This window comes from Mustela erminea, chromosome 14 (assembly GCF_009829155.1).
Source record: "Mustela erminea isolate mMusErm1 chromosome 14, mMusErm1.Pri, whole genome shotgun sequence".
Taxonomy (NCBI): domain Eukaryota; kingdom Metazoa; phylum Chordata; class Mammalia; order Carnivora; family Mustelidae; genus Mustela; species Mustela erminea.
In genome coordinates, this window is record NC_045627.1 from 91,060,179 (window position 1) to 91,081,916 (window position 21,738).

Here is a 21,738-nt window from a genome sequence, read left to right on the forward strand (position 1 = left end):
CGCGGGCCGCGGCAGGCAGGCGGGTCTCGCCCTCCCCAGAGTCCCAGCTTCTTCAGCCCTGGGCCTTTCCAAGGCTCCCTCTGCGGGGGCCCTTGGGGTCCTGCAAAGACAAAACTCCTCCAGGCCCTCAGCCATTCCAGCTGCTTCTTAGAGACAGAAGGAGCGAGAGCATCCCGGACGGCTCCCTCCAAAGGCCGCCGCGGCAAAGTCCGGCACACCAGGCCTCACACCTCCTACCTCCACAGGGAGGCGATGTCCCCGTGGAGTGGGCGGCCGGGGCAGGCACAGCCCTGAACCTTGCGCAGCAAGCAGGTCTCTTCCAGATTTGCAAGGCCCACACGTGCTCGCACATGCAGAAGTACGTCCTGCCAGCCCCAGCACCAGGGACCCCTAGAGATGCTCTGGGAGAAACACCAACCTTCAGCCGTGCCTCGATGGCACTTCCCAGCCGGTGGCCTCAGAAAAATCATGGCTCGGTGCACCCACCAGTGAGTGCAGTGGTTCTCAGCTCGGGGCGGTGTTACCCTGGGACACAGGCAGCAGTGCTGGATGTCTGACTGACAGCCACAGAGGAGGAAAGGGGTCTGCCGCTGGACCCATGTGTGGAGGCCCAGATGCCACTAATGCCCTGTGGGCAGAGGACCACCCCCACCACACGGAACGGTCCGGGTCCTGACGCCCACGCTACAGAGCCAGCCTGGCTTCAAGAGGCCCCCTGCCCCACCCAGTGCAAGGCAGCCCCTGGCTCAGCCTGAGGACATCCAGGGGACCCCGTGGGCCGAACCACACCCTGCTGAGGCCCTGAAGCCTTCTATGTGCCATGGAGGTGCCCAGGAGGTGCCAGGACCCTCCACGGAGAGTGGCGACCGTGGGCCTGGACACGAGGCTCACACCTGCTCATCAGCTGGGTTCCCGGCTCCTGTCAGATGGGCGTTTCATAACCCACCCACACACAGTGCTTCCAGGCGAATTCAGGGAAAGTGCTTTGGGGACACTTGCACCTGCCTCTGCCGAAATTCATCCATGACACGTGGCCCAAAGGCAAGTGCGGTCAGTCCCCTACGTCTCCTTCCAGCAGCTGGGGCAGCCCCCCACCCCCGCCCACTGCAACCCCTGCCGGGATGCATCCTAGAGCCCGGCTTCCTGGACCTGCCATTCTGAGGGACCAGACGACTTGACCTTGCGGCTCTGACAGCCCGGAACAGAAAGCTGCCGCCAGAGAAGACGGGACAGAGTGGTCAAGATCAGAAGCCAGGGTCTGGCCGCCACGAGGGTCCTGCTGCTGCCGGCTGGGGAACCAGGATCGCCCTGTGCCTGGTCCCCCAGAGCCAGGACCTACCTTCTCAAGGGACACGAATGCTTTCCAGAAGCAACAGATGAGCCGTACTGCTGGCTCAGATGCACGCAAGCCAGAGACAGAAATGCCGTTCAAAGGGCTGGTGGCCACAGGGAGCAGGGGCGGGGCAGCGGGCATGGAGGGCCTGGTCAGGGTGCCACACAGCAGGGGCTGTGGTCAGACTCGTGGGTTGGGAACATGAGGAGCCTGGGGAGGATGTGTGGCCCCAAGGAGGGGTCGAACCCTTGGGGCAACAGAGCTTGAATCTGGAGGGGCCGAACGTGAGAGTACGAGAAACACAAGTGGTGGTGTCGAGTCGGAGACTGGACGGAAAAGTCTGCGACGTGGGAGGCAGGTCCGGCTGGAGATATAAATTTGGGAGTCGGCATATGGACGACATTTGAGGCGGCCAATGCGTGAGTGTAGCAAGACAGAGTCGAGAAAGAAGGACCGGCCAAGGGGCCGGGAAGAAGCCTGGAGGATGGTGTCCGGGAAACCACATGAAGGGAGGGGTCTTGGAGGGACCTAGGAGGGGTTCAGCATGCCCGGGGCTGCCATGGGCCAGGGACGAGGAGGGCTGAAGACTGGATATTATGCTCAGCCACGTGGAGGAGACCTTCCCCAGAGCGTGGGGCTGCGGGCTCGCGGGAGGGCTGGACACTGCAAGGACAAAGCAGTCCTGGGCGGTCTTGCTGGAAACGGGAGCAACAGAGACACGGCCTCAAGCAGAGCAGTCTCGGCACGGGAGAAACGCCGCACGCCGTTTGTTCGCTCCACAGACACATGTGGAAAGCACTCAGGACACCTGGCCCCACGGGACCCCCAGGGACACAAGGACACAGGGCTCAGCCCGGCCCACCTCAGGAGCCTGTGGCACAAACAGCCAGCAGCTATGAAGCGTGGACTGAGCACAACACGTACTGGGGCTCAGCCCTGGCGCCCCCGAGCCGGGCCTGCAGGCCCCACGTCCTCCCGTCAGCACCGGCCCCATGGACAGCTCCTCCTGCCATCCCAGAGCCTCCAGACGTCGGGCGGGGAGGGCAGAGACGCGGGCATTCTGCTGGGTCTGTTCCTAGCAATACAATGCCGGGTTGTAGGTTCAGTGCTGCCCCCCAGTCAAAGACGGCGGATATGGTCTAAGGCTGACCAGGCTGGGGTCCCTGTTTCTCGTACTGCTGGGGGTCTGGGGCATCTCAGCACGAGGGTGCTTGAACGAGGTTGCTTGAAAGAACGGGTCATAGGTTTGGGCGAGGGGCAGGGGCACCCGTGGGGGTTGGGGCAGCGGGTCCACACTGGCTCTGGACGTGAGGGCTGCCCTCTCTCTGCCGTGGAGCACGTGTGAGTGTGCGGCTCCCACAGGGCCTGCGAGCAGTTTCCAGAGCAGCTGTGTGAACGGACGCTCCCTCTGCGTGCGGCCGTCAGAGAGCGGCACTCTGAACACAGCTCGTGGCGACAGGGCGTGAGGAGCTCAGACTGTGCTTTCCCAGGAGCCCAGGCCCTGGGTCCCAACAGATCCTTCCCTGACAGAAGGACCGGGGCTCCCCGGAGAGCTGGCTGAGCCAAGGGCTGGGCTGGGGACCTACCTATTGTGCCAGAAGGAAGGAAGCGCTCCAAAGGCTGCAGCCATGGGGGTATGCCGAGGACGGGGGCCCACTGAAGAGCTCCCGGGGGCCCACGCTGGAATAAGAGAGGAGAACAGAACAGAGCCGCACTGGATTATGACCCGAAGGGCAGTGTAGTGGTGTGTGTGTGGGGAGAAGACAGATCTTCGCAAAATTCCAGATCACATCGAGGCCTCTGTCATGGAGTGGAGTGTGACACCCATCCGCGGTCGGTGTGCATGGTGACGTCCTCCCCAAAGGTCAGCGTGCAGGGGACAGGACAGACCCCCAACAGGGGAGACTCCTGAAAAGCAGCCTCAGCCCGGGGGGTCAAGGTCAACACATGCAGGGACCAGACGGACCTGCTGCGGTAGGACCCCAGTGCTTTTTCTGAGACCCCGGCGTAACCACCGGGAGAACCGCAGACAAACCCTACAAAGCACCCGACCAGTCATCCTCAAAACCGTCAAGGTCATCAAAAACAGGGACAGGCTGAGACACCGTCGTGGCCCAAGGAATGTCAGGAGAGACCACGGGGGGCCTGGCACAGGAGAGGGATAGTAAGTAAACACTGGAATCTGAATGAACTGTGAGCTTCACTCGGTCGTGACTGTTAATTCTATGTGTGAACCTGACTAGCCAAGGCGCCTGGATCACACACTATCCTGCATGCGTCCGGGGTGTTTCCAGGTGAAGTGAGCACCGGCATCTGCGGATTCAGTCAAGCAAAACCCCAGCCCAGCAAGGGTAGGCATCAGGCTGTCCACCAAGGCCCCGATGGAGGAGGGCGGAGGCTTCTCCCTTCGTTCCTGCCTCACCTTGGGGATGGCTCCGCGCAGCCCACCGACAGAGCGCTGCCCTCGCCTCGCTGGACCCGAGGACTGCAGATAGTCAACCGATGCCTGTGGGCCTCCCTGGCTGCGGGAGCAGCCGACGCCTCACAATAAATGCCCCGACACACGTGCACACGTGCGCCCGTGCACCTGCTCTGCGGGTCTGTGTCACCGACGAGACCTGGCTAGGATGCGACCTGTCACCGCAGGCTCGACCAGCGGGGCTCCCTGACGTGCCACAGGGACGCAGGGCCCTCCTTGGAAACAGCACAGGGACTCGCTGCTCTGCTTTCCCGACTTGGCTCTAGGCCTACAAGGTTCTAGAATAAGTTCATAAGGAGGAAGTTTTCAAAAAAGCTGCACATGCTCTGGGTATGGGAGCGCGGCCGGGAGGCGGCGGATGGACGCACGGGGCTGTGGTCTCAGTGCCGAGATTACATAAGACACTGAATTTCCTATTTTTTCTTGTCACTTTTCATTATATAATAAAAAGCTATAAAGTTAAAAAAAAAGAGAGAGAGAGAGAGAAAAGAAAATAAGAAAGAAAGGATCATCCTGACAACAGCGCCTGCCGGCTGGGTGAGCAACACATAATCCATCACCCGAAGCGGGACACGTCTGAGGGTAACGGGAGGCTGTTAATCACCAGCCTGGTTGGCGGCCACGGGGTCACACTCAGCTCGCGGGGGCCACGGGGACGCGCTCAGCACACAGGGGCCACAGGCTCACACTCAGCTGGCGGGGGCCAGGGCGTGGTCAGCACGGGGAGGCGGGATCGCTGGTCACGCCCTCCCTGAGTCCCTGAGCACGGTGGGCCTGGAAAGGAGCTGGGTCAGCAGGGAGGCAGGCCGGGAGTGGCAGCCAGGGCCCATGTGGGCCGGGAGGGGGCCCCACCACGGAGTGCATCCTGCGGGCTCCGTCCCCACGGCCCCTGCCTTGGCGTCTGCACCGTCGACTTCTGGGGGGCTTCAGCCGCTCACTTTGGGGCCTTCTGATTGTCGCAGGCTCTGGGTAAAGGGCACAGGATCCAAATCACTGGGGACTCCACGGTCCAGCTCCCAGTTCAACAGCATGCCCTTGGAAAGAAACACAGAGACGCCCCCGCCCCCCAGGCCTGCAGTCTCCCTTTGCAGCCAGTTCCCCTGTGAGCCCCACAGCCCGCCTCCCCGCCGCAGCCCGCCCGCCCGGTACCAGCCCCGCCTGCTGCCCCGAGCGCCCACAGGACCGGCAGGCCCGCCCTGGGTTTTCCAACGGCCAAACGCCACCACAGGACCCCCTAGCGCCGGCACGCGGGTCACACGAGGGGACAGAGCTCCCTGTCTTTGTGATGCCCGCCCTTCCTGTGTCCCTGTACCCCACTCTCTGTCACGTGCTAACTTTGCAAACCATCCTTTCTGCCCGAGAAGCTAAAATGCAACTTCAGAAACACAAGATGACCTTGATTCTTGAAGAAAAAGAAAACACAGGAATTGGGCCAACACAAACAGACATGGCCGAGGACAGCCACGGGGGGGGCCCCCGGAGCACAGGGGCCTTGGAAGCCAGGATGCTGGTGACTGGCCGGCAGAGTGGCCATAACTAGGTGGGGACAGAGGTTTACAGCCTCCAGGCTTCTTGGGCCCCTGTGTTTCCCCTCAGAGGCCTGAACCCAGCTGTGTGCGGCCCAGGGTTTTCAGGGACTCGGAAACAGCGACCGCTGCACAGGTGCTGCTGGGTCCTCCCTTGGCCACACCGGCATCCCATGCGGCCCCAGGTTCGAGGTGGCCCAGAGCGAGGGCAGGTGTGAGGCAGCGGTCCTGATGTCCGGAGAGGCCGGCCGGATACCAGGGGGCTTCGAGTTCATCCTGGCCCTCCCCTGCCCCCTCCCCTGCCCCATCCCCTCCCCTGCCCCATCCCCTCCCCTGCCCCATCCCACTCCATCTGAAAGCCAGCCCCGGCCAGCCACCCCCAGGGGCAGAGTCTTGGTGCTGCGCGTCCCCTCGTCTGAACCTGAGCTGGGCCAGAGACCCGCTGCAGCCGCAGAGTGTGGTGGAAGCGCCACGGTGCCCGTCCACGCCTCTCCCGTGCCTCGGCCTCAGCGCACCTGGCGTGGCGGGAGGAAGTCCCACTGCCCCACTGAGGAGCCCAGTGGACACGGAGAAGCCCCAAGACCACGGAGGACAGCTGCTGGTTTAAAATATGCCCACACAGTCTTTGACATTCGCTTCGAAGGGTGGAACCTGACCCCCTTGAGTGTGGGCTGGGCTCGGCGGCTGGCTGGAGACCCGCGGCCTGCGGGGGCCGGGGGGGTGACCACACAGGACCGTGGAGTCTGGGTCCGAGAAGGCACCCAGGCTTCCTCCTCTGTATCCTGGCTCGTGGAGAGGCTGGCCAACACCGCGTGAGGCCACGCAAGCAGCTCCATGGAGAGCCCTGTGGTGGGGACCTGGCCTGGGAGCAGGACCCCCCCGCCCCGAGCTGTGGCCAGAGCTGACAGCCGCACGGGGACCACAGGGGGACCCTGAGCCACAGGCACCGGGGGAGCCACTCCCAGCCTAAGGGCTCACAGAGACGCGAGGGGTAAGTGACAGAGACGGGAAGAGACGACAGAGCGGACAGCGGGAACCAGAGCCCCGGGGACGTGACCCGGGGTGCCGGGAGTGAGGACCCACGCTGGGGGCCGAGGACACCGCCGCGGGGTCCTGGCTCTGCAGGCATCACGGGCAGCAGGGACACCCGCCCCCCGCCCCCCACCGTCATGACAGACTAGAACGGGGTTGCTGTGTCACCAGGTTTCAGGGCGGTTCATCACCAGGAAAATCTAAGGGTGCGGAGACCCTGCCCGCCCAGCCCCCCGCAGGCAGCTGGAGGGAAGGACACAGGCCGGCCAGGTGCCGGGGGAGGCGAGGGGCCTGGACGCGGAGCCCCGGGTGCACAGCAGACCCCGCCTCGCCGCAGGCAAGGACAAAGGAAACCCACGCTGGGATGGGCGCGAGCGACCGCGCCGAGCCTGCTGCAGTGACAGAAAGAAATGACAGACTCGTCTATTTCTTGCTTTTGCCACAAGTTCTGCCTTGTGCATGCAAAGCACGAGGAGTCATGATGTGAATTCCGAAAGCAGAGACCTTTCTAAAGTCAACTTTCTAAATCACTGTGAGAAAGTGAATGTACTCAGCTCCTATTTTTAATAAATGGGGGGCGACAGTGACTCCTACCCACACCCTCTCCTGGCTTTGGAACCTAAATAACATCCCCAGGGTTTTCACAGGAGCGACACGGGCCTGCGCCTGAGCCGCCGCGCTGGGGGCCGTCCGTGGGCTCCATGTCGCCTCGGGGGACACGTGGGCCGGGAGAGGCGGCCCTTCTCTCCGCTGAGTGGGGCGAGCTGGGGGAGCGCCCCGGCTGCCCTCTGCCCTCGGCCACACCGACAGCGGCCGGCTGCCTCGTTTTTTAAAATAAGAGATTTTAGGTCAATGACAGAACATTTTCTAGTGAAGCAGGCATCCCAGATTTTTAAAAATAAAAATAATTTTATTAATTACAGCTTCTCCCAAATCATCTCAAATTCTGGTCGTTAAAATCATTCAGCATCTGGATCCAGCCGGTGTCTGGGGAAGGGAAGGAGCCCAGCATGTCCTGTGGGGCGCCCGGCCAGCTGGCCGCTTGGGGGAGGGCACACCCCAAGACGAGCTCGGCACGGCGATGCCATCAGGGGAAGACAGATCGATCCCCGCTAATGGATGGGGAGCGGGAGGGAGAAGACTTGCCCGCTGGGGACAGCAAGGTCCAGCCATCGCTGGCTCGTTGGCCAGGAGCAAGTGCGGCCACGACAGCCTTACATTGATCTGTGGTCACACGCAGACGGCAGCGGGGCGGGCATGCAGAGACGCGTGGTGGAACGTAGCTCCAAGGGGGGCAGGACAGTGTGGACAGGAAGGAGGAGCGACACTAGGCGGGAGGTCTGGTCTCTCACGAGGGTGAGTGTCGAACTGGACTGAGCTTCCTACGGTCAGGGAACTGAGCACAGGCCCTTGAAATAAGAACCGACGTGTTCTCAGGAGGGCCCAAGCGGCTGCCGGGGCCCCCCAGGAGGACAGACCGTCCCCATCAGCCCCTCAGAGGCCCTCGTGCTGGGGCTGGGGCTGGGGCCGGACCCACCGTGCCTGGGCACCCTCCAAGTGGCCAGCTCTGGGACAAGTGTCTGCACAAGCCTCAGCAACACGCCGCTGGCGCTGGCACTCACACCCGCAGCCCCAGGGCGGGGGTGGGGGGGTCGGAGGAAAGATGCCAGGTCCTCGCGGGCAATGAAGGGAGACCACGGAACGTGCGGTGGTTTCGTGGACAAACCAGAGACAGGGTGCCATGCCCTGCCCAGCAGCTTCACGCCGAGAGCCAGCATGTCCACAGAGGACCACCAGGGTGTGTGGGGTCTCCCATCCAACGCCCGCTGCCCTGCGCACCAAGCCCCGGGGGTCCTGCCCTCCACAGCCGCACCTGCTGTGCATCTGCCCAGCCCTCCCGACTTGGAGGACAGGCAGTGGGGATGTCGCCCAGAGGCTGGTGGGACACGTAGACTCCCAGACCGCACCCAAACCGGCTGAAGCAGAATCCCCCCGATCCCTGGGGACCCATGATGGCCGGAGACCCTGCTTGGGCGGCCCTGACCCTGTGCAGAACAAGCGCTTCTCCGCGGCTTTGCTTCTCTCAGACCAGCAGCCCCAGAAAGAAGCCCTGAGCAAAAATGACCCCCACTGCATTCTGACATTACCTCTCGCCTAGAAAGCTGGGTGGTTAAATTTTTAAAAGAAAATCAGCTTATTTTTAGCACTTTAAAACATACGACCAAATGGACAGGCATGCAGAGCTGACGTGACAGTAGGTCCAGAGTCCATTCTAAGACGAGCCTTGTCAGCTGTGGGGAGAGAAACACCTTGAGTACTTCCGGGACCCAGAAACCCAGGGACGGACCCGCAAGGGGGCTTTCCCAAGGGACCGCATGCCGTCCTACCCAGCCAGAGCCCGGATCCCCACCACCACACCAAGGGCCTCGGCACCGTTCCTGCCGGCTGGTAACGACCCCACAGTCTGCAGCCACCAGGCTTCTGACCAGCGACGGAGACCTGCAGTGGGGAAGGGGGTGGGAACCACCGTCAGCCCGAGTCTGGGCCCCACAGAAAACCGCCGCCGCATCAGAGGGAAGGAAACAGGCTCCTAATAACCAAGGACCAGACTGGCCCAGAAACGAGGGCCCCGTCAGCACCGTGGGGCCAGCCACGCGCGCGCCCAGACGCCCTGCTTGGGCCTGCGAGCTCTCGGGGCACGTCACCACGCAGGCGCCGACCATCCTTCCTTGCCGGTCGATGGCCGGGTGCCGAGCCAGGCTAAGCAAAGCTGCTAGAAACCCCGAGGAACCAGTGAGGTTCGCAGCACGGCAGCCTTTCCCGGATGCGAGTTTCAGAAAGAAGGTGCGCCTTCGTCCCCGCACTGGCCGGGGTGACGTGCAGTGCGCGAGGAGATCCTGCTCACGGTCCAGCAAAACCAGCAGCCAACGTGCAGCACAGGACATTTCCAACGTAGAAACAGCCTAATGTGCTCAACCTCGGAAAGTGGGGCCCCGGCAAGAAGACCCCCGGCTGCGGAGCCAGACGGCATTCCAGACGCACTGGAAGCTTCCACGTACGCAGCAGCAGGAGGGGCACACCCAGGCTTGTCAACGGGAACGGCACAGTAGTAACAGGACACCCCGGCCGGAAACTGCCGGAAAGGAAGCTATTGATGAATCTGACCACGTGAAAATTAAACACATCCGTACCCAAAACCCTAGCAGCACTGCAAGACAGGCGGCACATGTGCGCAGGGGTGGGGAGGGGCCATCTGGGGTACGGCTTGGTAGACCCAGAAGAGGGCAAAGACACGGGGCGCCACGGTCCCCGCAGGAAGCACGGGCTCAGGTGGGCGCCAGTAATCCACAGAGACAGACGCCCGACGTGAGAGGCAAAGAAATCCTAGGTCCCACCAGTAGTCAGAGAAGCTCAAAGTATTCGTATAATCCTTTTACCTTCCAGACGATTAGAAATTTAAAATATCGCTAGCAGCCAGAGCTGGTGAGGGTTCAGGGAAGCCTGAACATGCCCGGAACGGGCGATGGCTGGCTCTGCGTCCCCACCACTCTGCGCTCTGCGCTCCGTGCCCCTCACCTGGGCCCCTCCCTGTCCGCTGCCAGTCCCCCCACGTCCCTCTGGGTCTGGGTACCCTGCACACAGCAGCCACATCCTCGGGGGCCATCACAGAAGGCACGCCCGGGACAGCCCCTGGCGCACAGAGGGACCGTTCCTAAGGACGCTAGCAGGTCAGCTGTGTCAAGATGCCTTCCATGGACAAAACTCGGGGGCGACAAGGTCATCCACACCTGCAGGACCCTGAAGGCCCAGAGATGCTCATTGCTTGGTTGTTTGTGATATTCAGGAAAGTAGGAACACCCCAGTGTCCCACAGCAGGAAAGGAAGGAAGCAGAGAAGGAAGCCTACACCGAGGAAGGCTGAAGGGCAGGGACTCAGCCCTGGCCACTGGTCAGAACCACCAGCGTGACAAGATAGGGGTGCGGAGCTCCACCCCCAGCGGGGATTCCTGGGGGCGGGGACCAGGCAGCCACAGTTTTAGGGGGCCACGGAGTGGAGCTCCCAGCTGGGTCTGAAGGCTTCTTGTGTGAACCCAGCCAGCACATGCTTCGGATCCAGCAGATGCCGGCAGCACCCACTAAGTGAGAAAGCAGGTTACGCCCAAACCATGTATGGGACGCAATCCGCTTCTGCATCAAAGGAAAAAAGTGTGTTTCTCTACGGCTGGCAGTGTGAGAACGCTCCTAGAGCAGAGCCGCGGAAGATGCTCCCTGATCCGTTCACTGCGCAGTCTCGGCGCTGACCCTACGCATCTGGACTTTCCTATTTAGGACAATTTTAGGAAAAACAGGAAAGCATGCACACGTATACATCTTCATGCTTCTGTAATTGGGAATAAACAAAGGGTTTATTTACTTATTTATTTTTACATTTTAAGAAAGGTGACCTGAGAATCTGGTGGCCTCCTGCCTGGCGTGCTGTCCGCCCACCCAGCAGACCTAGGCCAGCCGCATGTGGCCTTCAGGGCCCCCTTACTCCCAGTCCTTTCTCGGGGAGCAAACCTCGCGGTGATTCGTCGCCCCCCAACTCGGAAGCTAACATCACTGGGGTTTGCGCACTGATCGTGACTGCGGAGAAGGGCGGGTGCCCCCAGCCTCACGTCACATGGGACGCCAAGACCTCGAGACACGAAAGGGCTCACAGAGGAGCACGGCTCCAGGGCAGGGCCGCCGAGGCAGGGCAGGTCCCCGGGCAGGCTCGGATCCACAGCTCCCAGAAGTCGGCGCGAGATGGGAGCGGAGGAGGCGTGGCGTCAGGGGAGCGGGGAAAGGGGCCCCTGGTTCCAGTGTGGGACAGAGACGCAGAGACCACAGCACGCCGGGCCCCGCCAAGCAAGCGCGGGCTCTAGACCCCGCGGGACTGACAGGGACAAGGACACTTGTCCGTCACAGCCGCACTTCTCAGCTGGGATTTACCTGGTGCTCTGTGACACTGCGCCTCTTCTACCCTTTCCTCTGCATACCGAACTTGATATATTAATTGGGAGTTTTAATCCAAAAAATCCCTCAGAAGGTCTTCCGTCGCCATAGCAACTGTGCAGTCCCAGTAAATGCTCCTCTCCCGCACCGGCACCAGCACCGTGCCGCGGCCTCTTCAAGCCGGCCTGACAGTGACAGTGGCAGGAGAAACGCGACCCCTGGCTGGAGGGGCTGGGGGGGGTGCTCCACACCCGGCCCGGAAGGGAGCTGGGGCTCAGGGAAGGCCGCCTGCCTCCCTGACTCTCCCTCCTCCGCCCCAAACCCTATTCCTTTCCTCTGAATAAACCCACAGCCCTCCGCAAGCCTGTGCCGGATGCTTGAGCCGTAGCGCCCCGACATGACACGCACACGTGGGACAAAGTGCCGTCTAGACCAACAACGCCCACGGCTGCTAAGCCCAGTCTCACCACGCAAAGCCTGGAGGAGTCCCAACAGGGCGTTCAGTTGGGGGATGTGGCCGCCGTGCCCAGGGATGAGCGAGTACCTGATGGCACCTGTAGCCAGAGTTAGCCCCCACTGCCCCATGGCCGGAGCAGCTGCTGCCTCCGCCGTCCTACTGCAGGCCCACACAGGGGCGGGGGATGTGCCGAAGACTTCCCAAATCAGACTGTGAGCAGTGTCAACAGAGTCTGTGCTCTTTTTGCCTTTTTAATCATCATTGAAATCTGAGCCATAACACACTGTGAGCAAATAGAAAAACCGCACGTTAAAAAGCTGAAGGCAGCCGCGTGCGACATCGATTTCTCTATCTCCACGTTCTCTGCCTCGGAGAGCACAAGGCTAAGACACGGCAAGACCGGCCAGCTCTTGGCTGACGCCAGCAAGCGCTGAACTCGGATGCGTCTCTCAGACATTTTCTCATCACGCAGCCAGAGAAGCTAGACATCAGTCTGCTTCCCCATCAGTTCCTAATGCACCCTGGGCTTTCTTTACTCAGAATATTTATGTTCAATCAAAAAAGCATAACATAGGAAACAGTCACAGCGCTGAGTTCTGCTGCCCCAGAGCTCAGAACACAATGACAGGCAGACCCAGGACACCCTGGACTGACGTGCCGGGTCGCAGATGCCCCTCCCTACTGACCGTGGCCAGGCTGAGCAGCCCAGCATCCCCTGGGCAGCCCAAGGCAGCCTCTCCGTTGTGCTGATGACCCCCCCGGGGCATGGCCTGCACATTCACCACCACTGGCCTGCGGTCGTACTGCTGTGATTTCCTATCAGGTTTAAATTATTTATCAGAATGAATAGCTTGGCCCCCTGTGTGGAGCTGTGGTCTAAAATTATAAAAGACCCACCCTACCTTTGCAGGCTGCCTACAGATGAAAAATGCATATTTCAAGTATTTTAAGAAAATGTCAAAAAAACATCAAATGTGTCATCCTCATACCATTTAAATTATCTGCACGACATCTGTAGAAAAGAGCTGTGTGTCTGCGTGTGAATTTATGCCAGGGCCAGGGCCCCAGAGGTGGACCCTCCCTGCCAGTCGCTGCCACGTCCAAGGTGGCCTGTCACTGTCTTTTGCCGGCGCCTGCCTCCTCCAGGCCACTCCAGAGATGCGGGTGGGTGGTCCGGGTCAGGCGCTCTCCCTCCGGAGGACCCGAGAGGAAGTTCTCAAAGGGAGTCCCCAAAGGGCAGGTCTCTGCACAAAAGCAAAGCCATGTCCACCGCACATCTGAGCCCGTGCGGGGACCACCACACACTGCTCCGCAGACCGAGAGCTCCCAGGGCGGGGGCCGGGCCACCTGTGGGCACGCATCTCTCTTCGGAAGCACCCGGCGGAGCGGAGCAGACCGGCCGCGCGCCCCGACAGGAGCACCAACGCAGGCGGCCGCGGCCGCGGGGGGCAGCTAAGGCCGGACCGCTCCGGCCACGGACCCTCAGCCCGCAGGGCCGGCCGCCGCCCACTCCCGCACGCTGCGCCGCCGCCGGACACGGAGGACGCAGGCGGGAGCCCCGGCGCGCGTGGGCACCGCACGCACCGCCCGCGAGTTTCCTCGGAAACGAGACGCCCCGGGACGCCCCCACCCCCACCCCGGCGGGTCGCGGCGTCCGCACGAGGAAATCCCGCGGCCGCGGCGCCCCTGGGAGCGCGACGCTGGCCCCCGCGCTGGCCCCGGAGCGGCCCGGGCCCCCGCCGGCGGCCGCACTCACCGTCCTCCTTGTCGTCAAACACCGGCCTCCGCGCCGCGGCCGCCGACATGGACGAGCCCATCCGCTTCTTCCACTTGCTCCACGGGAACAGGGGGCGCGGCTGCGCGCGGGCATCGCCCGAGTCCCGGGCCCGGGGCTGGCCGGCGGCGGGCGGCGGCGGGCCCGGGGTCGCGTCGGGGCCGGAGGGGCGCGCGCGGCCGGCGGGCGGCGAGCCGGGGGGCGCCGCCGCGCTGCTGCCCCTGCGCTCCGCGCCGCTCCTCATGGCCGGGCCTGGGTGCGCGCCGCGGCCGGAGCCGGGGACATGGCCCGCGCGCCGTGCGCGGAGCGGGAGCGGGAGCGGGAGCGGCTGGCAGCCCTCGCCGTGCGCCCCGGCCTCGGCGCTGGCCCGTCCTGGCTGCGGGGCCGGTGCCGCCGACTGCCCGCGCGCGGGGGTGGGGCCGGGGCGGGGCCGAGGGCGGAGTCGGGGCGGGGCCGAGCGCCGGGGGCGGAGCAGGGGCGGGGCCGAGCGCCGGGGGCGGGGCGGGGCGGGGCGGGGCGGGGCGGGGAGGAGACCCGGCGGGAAGGCGCAGGGGGTGGCGCGCCGCGCTGGGGGTCCCACAGGCCACCTGGAGGGGGCTGGTCCGCACCGACACTGGGGCCGCAGCACCGACTAGGAGGCGGAGACAAGAGCGAGGGAGGGACGGGCACGACTCCGTCCGGGCATCCTGGGGACCCCCAAGGGATGGGAAGGGCGTTGGAGACTCAGGGCCCCCTTGGGTCTCCCCGCGCCCGCGGCCTTCGCGAACGAAGCCGGATGCGGGGCGGCCTTCAACTTTATCCTGCGGCGCAGCGGGGGCCGACGCGCCAGGCCGGAAAAGGGGCGCGGGGAAACGGCCGCGGGAGGCCGAGGCTGGGCTGGGGTCGGCGCGTGCGGGCCGGTAGTCCCGGCCGGATGCCCAGCGCGCCCTGCGGCTGCGCCCGGGGAGGGACGGGGCGGGGCGGGCCCTCCGCGGGGAGCCGGGCTGCGGGCGCGCGCACACTCACGCTCTCGTGCACCCGCGCTCCCGGGGTCTCCCTGGCTGGGTCCCCCGGGTCCTGCCAGTGAGGCCGCCGGACCCCGAGCCGGAACGGGAGCCCCTGGTCCGGGTACACGCCGCCGGCCTTCCCAGGAGCCGTGCGTCCGCGTTGACCAGAGACCGCTGGCCCGGCCCGGGTCCGACAGGGGCCTCGGCGCGGACCGCTGGGCCCTCCACGGCCTTCGCGGCGTGTTCGGGGGGGCGCGAGGTGTGGCTTGACCTCTGTGAGCCTCCCCCGCACCTGCTCGCGAGGCCACGGGAAACCGCGGGAGCAAAGCGCTCAGCACAGCCGAGGCCCCAGGAGACGCCTTCCGCGTGCCCTGGCTCCCTGCGCGCTGGACCTCGTCACTGAAGAATCTCTTCTGTGATGGCTTCACTTGTGGAAGCCTTAAATTCTGCCCCACAGGCAGGCCCAGAGCCTGGCGTTGCTTCCTCCCGCCCCCGGCCCGGCCCGGTGAAATCCTGGAAGGGCCTCCTGCTTCCCTGCGGCGACAGCGGATCCCCGTCCCTACGGATCTCCCACGCCGCGGATCCCCCTTCCACGCACGCCCTTCAGCCACCCTGGGCTCTGCCCTGACCTCACAGCCCCTCTCCTGGCTGCAGCCCTCACCCCAGCTCCCGGTCCTCAGTCCTGGTGGTTCCCACGATGGTCTCTCTTCATGGAAAGCTATGCTCACCCCACCTCCCGTGTGGCTCCTTGACCTGCTTGACCTATGAGATGTGAGCAGAGGTGATCTTTTATTTCTGGGCCAGTGTTGGCCTGGGTAAGGGGGAGCCCGAGTCACTTGGGACCACCTGCAGACCAGCCTCAGACATGCAGGGTAAGCCATCCGGAGGGGAGCAGTTACTTTGATGGGAGCAGAACCTAGGTTAGTGCCACCGACCATCTACCCACTGCCTGGCCCGACACCTGCTCATACCCTGTCTGGACACAAAGGCCTCCCAGACTGGGCTCAGCCTCCCTCCCGGGAGCTCCAGCCAGCAGCTCTGGTCCAGGGCTCCCGCGCACAGTTGCGATTTGCCAGTCGCGGGTGCTGACGGAGCAGGCGCCCTGCAGGAATTCATCCTGCAGGAGCAAAAGCAGAAATATGTTTGGGGGGGCAGTGAGGCGGGGGCTATGCTTGGAGCCCCTGTCACCCAGGGCTGCACATCAGAATTCCCCCAAACCCGCAGCAGTCTCGCTCGGCATGTCCGCTGCAGACTGACCGTGCTTCGTGTCCTCTCCTTCCCAGACCGTCTAGCGGGCAGAAACAAAATAAAAAGGTATAACCTACCCCCTTGCCCCCTAGAGAACAAAAGACAAGCTTTTATAAAGATTTTATTTATTTGAGAGAGAGAGAAAGAATGAGCCATAGGGAGAGGCACAGGGGGAGAGAGAGAAGCAGATTCCCTGCTGAGCAGGACCTAGAGACCGTGACCTGAGCCGAAGTCAGATGCCCAACCAACCTCAGCACCCAGGCGCTCTAAGACAAGACTTTAGAAAGAGGCCATGGAGAGCCTGAGGGCTTGTAGGTAACAGGGAGCAAAGGGGCAGGGCCACTGGGGGGGGCGGTGAGAGGGGCAGTGGAGCCACAGGGCGACCTCCGGCAGCGGGCAGTGGGCATGGATAGTCCTTCTCCGGAAGGGACCGGGACTCTTGTCTCACAGGCACCAGGCTCAACGTAAGACAGTGAGGGGACCAGCAGAGATGAGTGCGGACATCCGCACACTGAACTAGAGCCCCAAATGCCCAACCAGGCACTCGCCCCAGGGTCAAGACACGGGAAGAATCCCCTCAGAGACACTGAGCGCCTCTCAGGAGACCCCTGTGCCCCAGGGTGGTGGGTCCGTCACCGGCCCCAGCAGAAACGAGCAGGAACCAGCTCTTACCAGGGGCCTGTAGCTGGCCTCAGGGCTCAGGCCACGGCTCTGTCCGGGAGACCCCCTGTGCCTGGCCATGGCACAGGGTCCCAGGAAGGCCAAGGATCAGATATGCAAGCTGGATCAGGTGCACAGAGGGGACAGGAGACAGAAAGCTTGGGCGCGGCCTCACCTGCAGGCAGACCAGGTCGTTGCAGCCACAAAGGTGACCGTGGAGTTCAGGGGAGGCTGGAACGGGGGCCACCTGTGAGTGGAAAGGGGGCAGTGAGGCCAACAGAGTGTCCCTGGGCACCACTGCTGCTAACACTGGTCAGGAACAGAAGCTAGCTCAGGGCTAGCTGTCCCGTCCCCGTGACGGGGTACCTCCAAGGACTCCATACCAGATAAACATGCCGACCACATCAAGCATGCGGGAGCGCACCCGGGATCGTGGGTGGTGAACAAGAACGGGGCCACTTCAGGGGTGGCTGGGCAGGGTTCTGAAACTTGAGCACACACCAGCAGCCCTCTGAAGGCCCGTGGCCTGGAGCCGAGGATGCTGGCCCCGAGGCACGAACAAGCCGGTGTGTAAGCAGAGGAGGGGCCCGGGTCACTGGGGGACAGTGAGTGCCCCTGAGACAGGGAACGTAGAACAGCTGGGGCTCAATTTTGTATTCGAGGCTCAGTCTCTGAAGCCCAAGCACAAACGTGCCTTGGTCTCTAACTTGCCCAAAAAAGCACTGAGTCGAGCGGTCACGTAACTGGGACCCAGCACTGCCTCCAGTTCTCAGGTAGGTTTCGTCTGAGGTCACCGTTCTGACATTGACACTTGGCTGCATCTTCGGGAACAGCCCTTTGATCAAACTCCGCTCAGATTGCCTGACTCGCTGGCGGAGGGTGGGGGGGCATACCGGAGCGGCCCCGGGAAACGGGCAGCAGAAGCTCGACGGGATTCCAGTCCTGGCGCTCACCCGTGTGCGGGGCCCACAGCGAGCCTCCTCCCTGGCAGGAAGTGGAAACCAGGGGCCATCAGCCCTGGAGCTGCCGGGGAAGGAAGGCAGGGCCTTGGGAATTCAAGTGCCGGGACCACTGGCTGCTGGTGGCAGGGCTGGTTCTGGAGGTCCTGAGGCCGCCCGGCTCCCGAAGACTCCGGAGAATGAGACGGAGGAGGAGCCGCACCGCGCCCGGGATGGGCCCCTCCACCGCGGTGCTAGGTCTGAAGCAGAGACTCCGAGGGTAACCCGTCGGTCTGCACATCATTTCCCAGGGCTGCCTGACCAGAGCAGCACAAAGTGGGGCTGGAAATGGATCCCCGCGCAGCACTGGAGGCCGGAAGTCGGAGATGGAGGCCGTAGCCCGGCTGCTTCCTTCTGGATGTCCTGAGAGAGAGCCCGCCCCACCTCTGGGCTGGCAGCTCCTGGCGATGCCGGTGTCCCTTGGCTCGCAGGGGTGTCCTTCCAGTCTCGCCTCCCTTGAGACGTCGCACTACCTCTGTGTCCTTGTCCTTCCTTCCCTTACAAGGACATTTGCGGTGGGATGTAGGGCCCACCCTGACGCAGAATGATAGCAGCTTGAGGTCCTAACCTTGATTACAGCTCTTCCCTGCAAAAGCCCTCTTCCCAAACAAGATTCTGTTCATAGGTTCTGGGTGGACCTTTTGGGAGGCCCACCATGAAACCTGCCAGAGTCCACCGTTTGGTCCCCCAACATCTATGTCCATGCCGTGGGCAGAACACATCCATCGGGTCCCCTACCGCAAAGCCTCAGCACCACGGTTCTGAATGCCGGGCCTACAAGCCCACCGAAGTGCCCTCCGCTCATGAGCCCCAAGCATCACCTGACTGAGGTGCGAGTGAGACTCTGGGCGAGGCCCGGCCCTGCTTCCACAGTGCACAAGCACGGGACAGACGTGTCCATCCCAAAAAAGAAACTGAAGGAAGCCTCCGTTCCCAGGGAAACTCAAGATCCCACAGCGAAGCTTCGGTTAAGTTCCAAGGTCCAAGGAGAACCCTCTGTCGCCAGACACACCACCCCTGGCCACCTTCTTTCCTCCTGACAGGCCGCACACACACCCTTGCGGCCCCGGGGCGCCACCAACCCTGTCCGGCTCTAGAGCTGTGCGCATCCTGTAGCAATCTCCCGCGTCCTGGACCTGTTCCTCCCAGTCCCAGGGGCGGGCTTCTGCTGATCCCGTGCCGGGGCCGGGTGTGTGTCCCACCGCATGGGCGGGCCCTCCGCAGAACTTCCCCTCCACGACCCCATCTGTACCCCTGGGTTCCGCTGAGACTCTTTTCAGAATACACTTTTCCGACAGTCCATTTCCCAATTCTAGTATTCTTTGCAATCTGGATAGGCCAAGAACCTACCAGATCATTAGGGCTGGTTCATTTTTGCTTAAGAGACATTCCTCAGTCGGTCAAGCGCCTACCTTCGGCTCCAGTCACGATCCCGGGGGGTCCTGGGATCGAGCCCCACGTCTGGTTCCTTGCTCAGTGGGGAGCCAGCTTCTCTCTCTGCCCCTCTCCCTCTCGTGCTCATTCTGTCTCTCAAATAAATTAATTAAATCTTTATTTAATTTAGAGAACGTGCTCACTTTGCCTCTTTTCTCCACATTTCACTCTGGGCAGCAAGAGGAAAGCAACCCGCACCTCTAACAATCTGCTTGTCGGTGTCCTCCGCCAGCATCCAAGTTCGTCATCGCCCAACGTCAGGACGCAGTTCAGTCAAGAGTTCTTCCACTTTACAACCGGGTCCGCTTTTTCTCTGGTCTGCACAGCCCGCTCCTGGTTCTCATCCCGGACCTTGCCGCCTCACCCCCTTTGACACGCACACGTCCGCCCACACCGTGGTCGTGGCTCAGTGTGTGTCCCCTAAGATAACAGCCCTCCCTTCCTTCTGAGCTACCCCACCCGACCTCAAGGAGCCATATTTCCACTCTCTGTCCACACATTCCGGCTGGTTGCTGAGACCCACCAGATCACGCAGGGGGACCTGCTGGGTTTAAACTCAACTGATGGCAGATGCCGGCCGCCTCTCCGTGGCACAGGTCGCTATGCATCTTCCCGATAACACCTGGCTCAGCACCCGGTTCAACAGCTCCAAGCCTAGTTGACACCTAAAAGGAGCCATGACAGCTGTGTCAGAGTGCGCCGGGAGGAAGCGGGACCGTGAGAGTCGGATGGGGACATCCGGGCAGACACAGCTGAGGTGGAGAACGCTGAACCCCGAAATGTCCGGGAGCCTCCCTCACTGGCAGGAACGGCCCTTCCCCCGCCCCATGCGCAGAAGCTACTGGTGGTTGCACCTCAGCCAGGTGTGTCTCAAGCTGACACCAGCTGTTTTCAAGCACCCGCCTTCACACCGCCCATTGCCCGAAGGCCCCTAAGAGTCATACGGTCAGATGGTCAGGAGACCCCGGAGCACCGAAGGACAAGTACAAAGACTGCTCCTGGGAGACAGACCCTTCCTGCAGAGACAGAAAAGCTCCCACCTCTGCAGCCAGGAGCAGCCGTCAGAGCAGAGTCTAGAGGCCCAGGGAGGAGGAAGGAGAGGCTCAGGAGAGCAAACCCACTGACCCGGCTGCGCCAACCAGGGTTTAACACGCGGGTCCGAGCACCTGGAGGCAGCTCTGATCGCCACCAACGCTGGGTGAGGCAGGGCCGGACTCCGCGGCAGGACTTCTGCAGGTCGTCCGCTGTCAGGGAGCCGCACAAGGACAAGAGCAGTGGCCCCCAGAAGGTTCCACGAAAGGACACTCTCAGGCCCCACCCCAAACCTGCTGAGTCCGAGTATACACTTTAAAAATCTGCATTTTAATTGTGAGTGTCTTCACATTAAAGTTTGAGAAGCGTGGCCTAAAGAAGGAGGCTCACAGCTCAGGAAGACAGGCAGGTACCGCGGACGGACCCCAACCCGCCCCCCGCCCCCGCCATGAGGACTCCTGCCCACTCCTGCCCTTCCCTAATGTTGTAGTGAGACGTTCCCCAGCCCCCAGGGAGCTCCGTGTGTCTGTCCTCTGGGGACTGGAGATGGCTGTGAAGTGTTGCAGTGGACTGGAGTTCCTGGGTTTCAGCAGTAACAGTGAGAACAGGGGTGGGGTCAGCTGCTAGTTCCAGAGGCCATGGTCACCCCAGGACAGAGATGCACATGGATTGACGGCAACACTCTTGGTTGACCACAGAGTCCCTAGAAATGGTCTTGACACTGCAGGTGGACATTCTTGGTCTGCTGGAGGAAAGGAAGTTAGGAGAATCCACAGGGAAAGATGGCCATGATGGGCGAGGGCACGGGTAGTCTCACGGGTAGGCGAGAAATGGAAAGTCTATAACTAAAAGATACTATATCTGACCTTTAAATTGTTTTCAACAGCCATAATATTCTACTGGAAAAATTAAAAGAATCAGACACCATGTAACACGTAGACATGTCAACAGAGTTTATCAATGACGCATGTGGAAAATCTGGAATAAGACGGGTCCTTGTAAAGTGGAAAACGGCAGCAGCTTCCCAGCCGGAGACAATAGGGCAGCACCCTAACTTTGCTGCGAGGAAGAAACTCCAACATAGAATTCTGTATCAAAGGAGAGTATTCTTCAAAAATAAAGGCTAAAAAAGACACCTTGAGAGAAAGAAACAACAGAATCTGTCACCAGCAGGAGAGCACTGCAAGAAATGGGAAAGGACGTTGTTCAAGACAAACAAGAATTCTACTACTCAGAAACTTTATCTTTAAAATTGATTGGTGCAGCCACAATGGAAAACACTACGGAGGTTCCTCAAAAAATGAAAAATAGAGCTAGTGTATGAGCCATGCTTTCTGCTTCTGGGTATTTAAAGAAAAGGAAAACACCAGTTCAAAGAGATACGTGCGCCCCCATGTTCACTGCAGCATTATCTGCAGCAGCCAAGACGTGGAAGCCGTCCAAGGGACCATCGACGGATGAATGGATAAAGGTGTGGGGTATATATATACAACAGAATATTATTCAGCCATCAAAAAAGAAAAAAAAAAAAACAGGCCATTTGCGACAACATGGGTGGACCTAGAGAGTATAGCATTAAGAGAAGCAAGTCAGTAAGAGAAAGATTACGATTTCACTATGATTTCACTCACATGTGGAATTTAAAAAACAAAACAAGTGAACAAACAAAACAGAAGCACACAGACACAGGAAACAGACTTGGTTACCAGAAGGCAGAGGGGATTAAGAAGTACAAATCTCCAGTTATAGAACAAATAGGTCATGGGATGTAACGTGCAACATAGCAAATGTAGTCAGTAATAT

The 21,738-nt window shown here is 61.6% G+C and overlaps 1 protein-coding gene across 1 annotated transcript in view; it reads right to left on the minus strand.

The window, feature by feature from the left end:
• Positions 1-13,970, minus strand: part of STK32C (serine/threonine kinase 32C) — a 69,171-nt gene extending 55,201 nt beyond the window's left edge. The window contains exon 1 of the mRNA XM_032312635.1: positions 13,560-13,970. Within this exon, the coding sequence (XP_032168526.1) occupies positions 13,560-13,821 (262 nt within the window). The 5' untranslated portion in view covers positions 13,822-13,970. The remainder of the gene's footprint in view (positions 1-13,559) is intronic.
• Between the last annotated feature and the right edge of the window lie 7,768 nt (positions 13,971-21,738).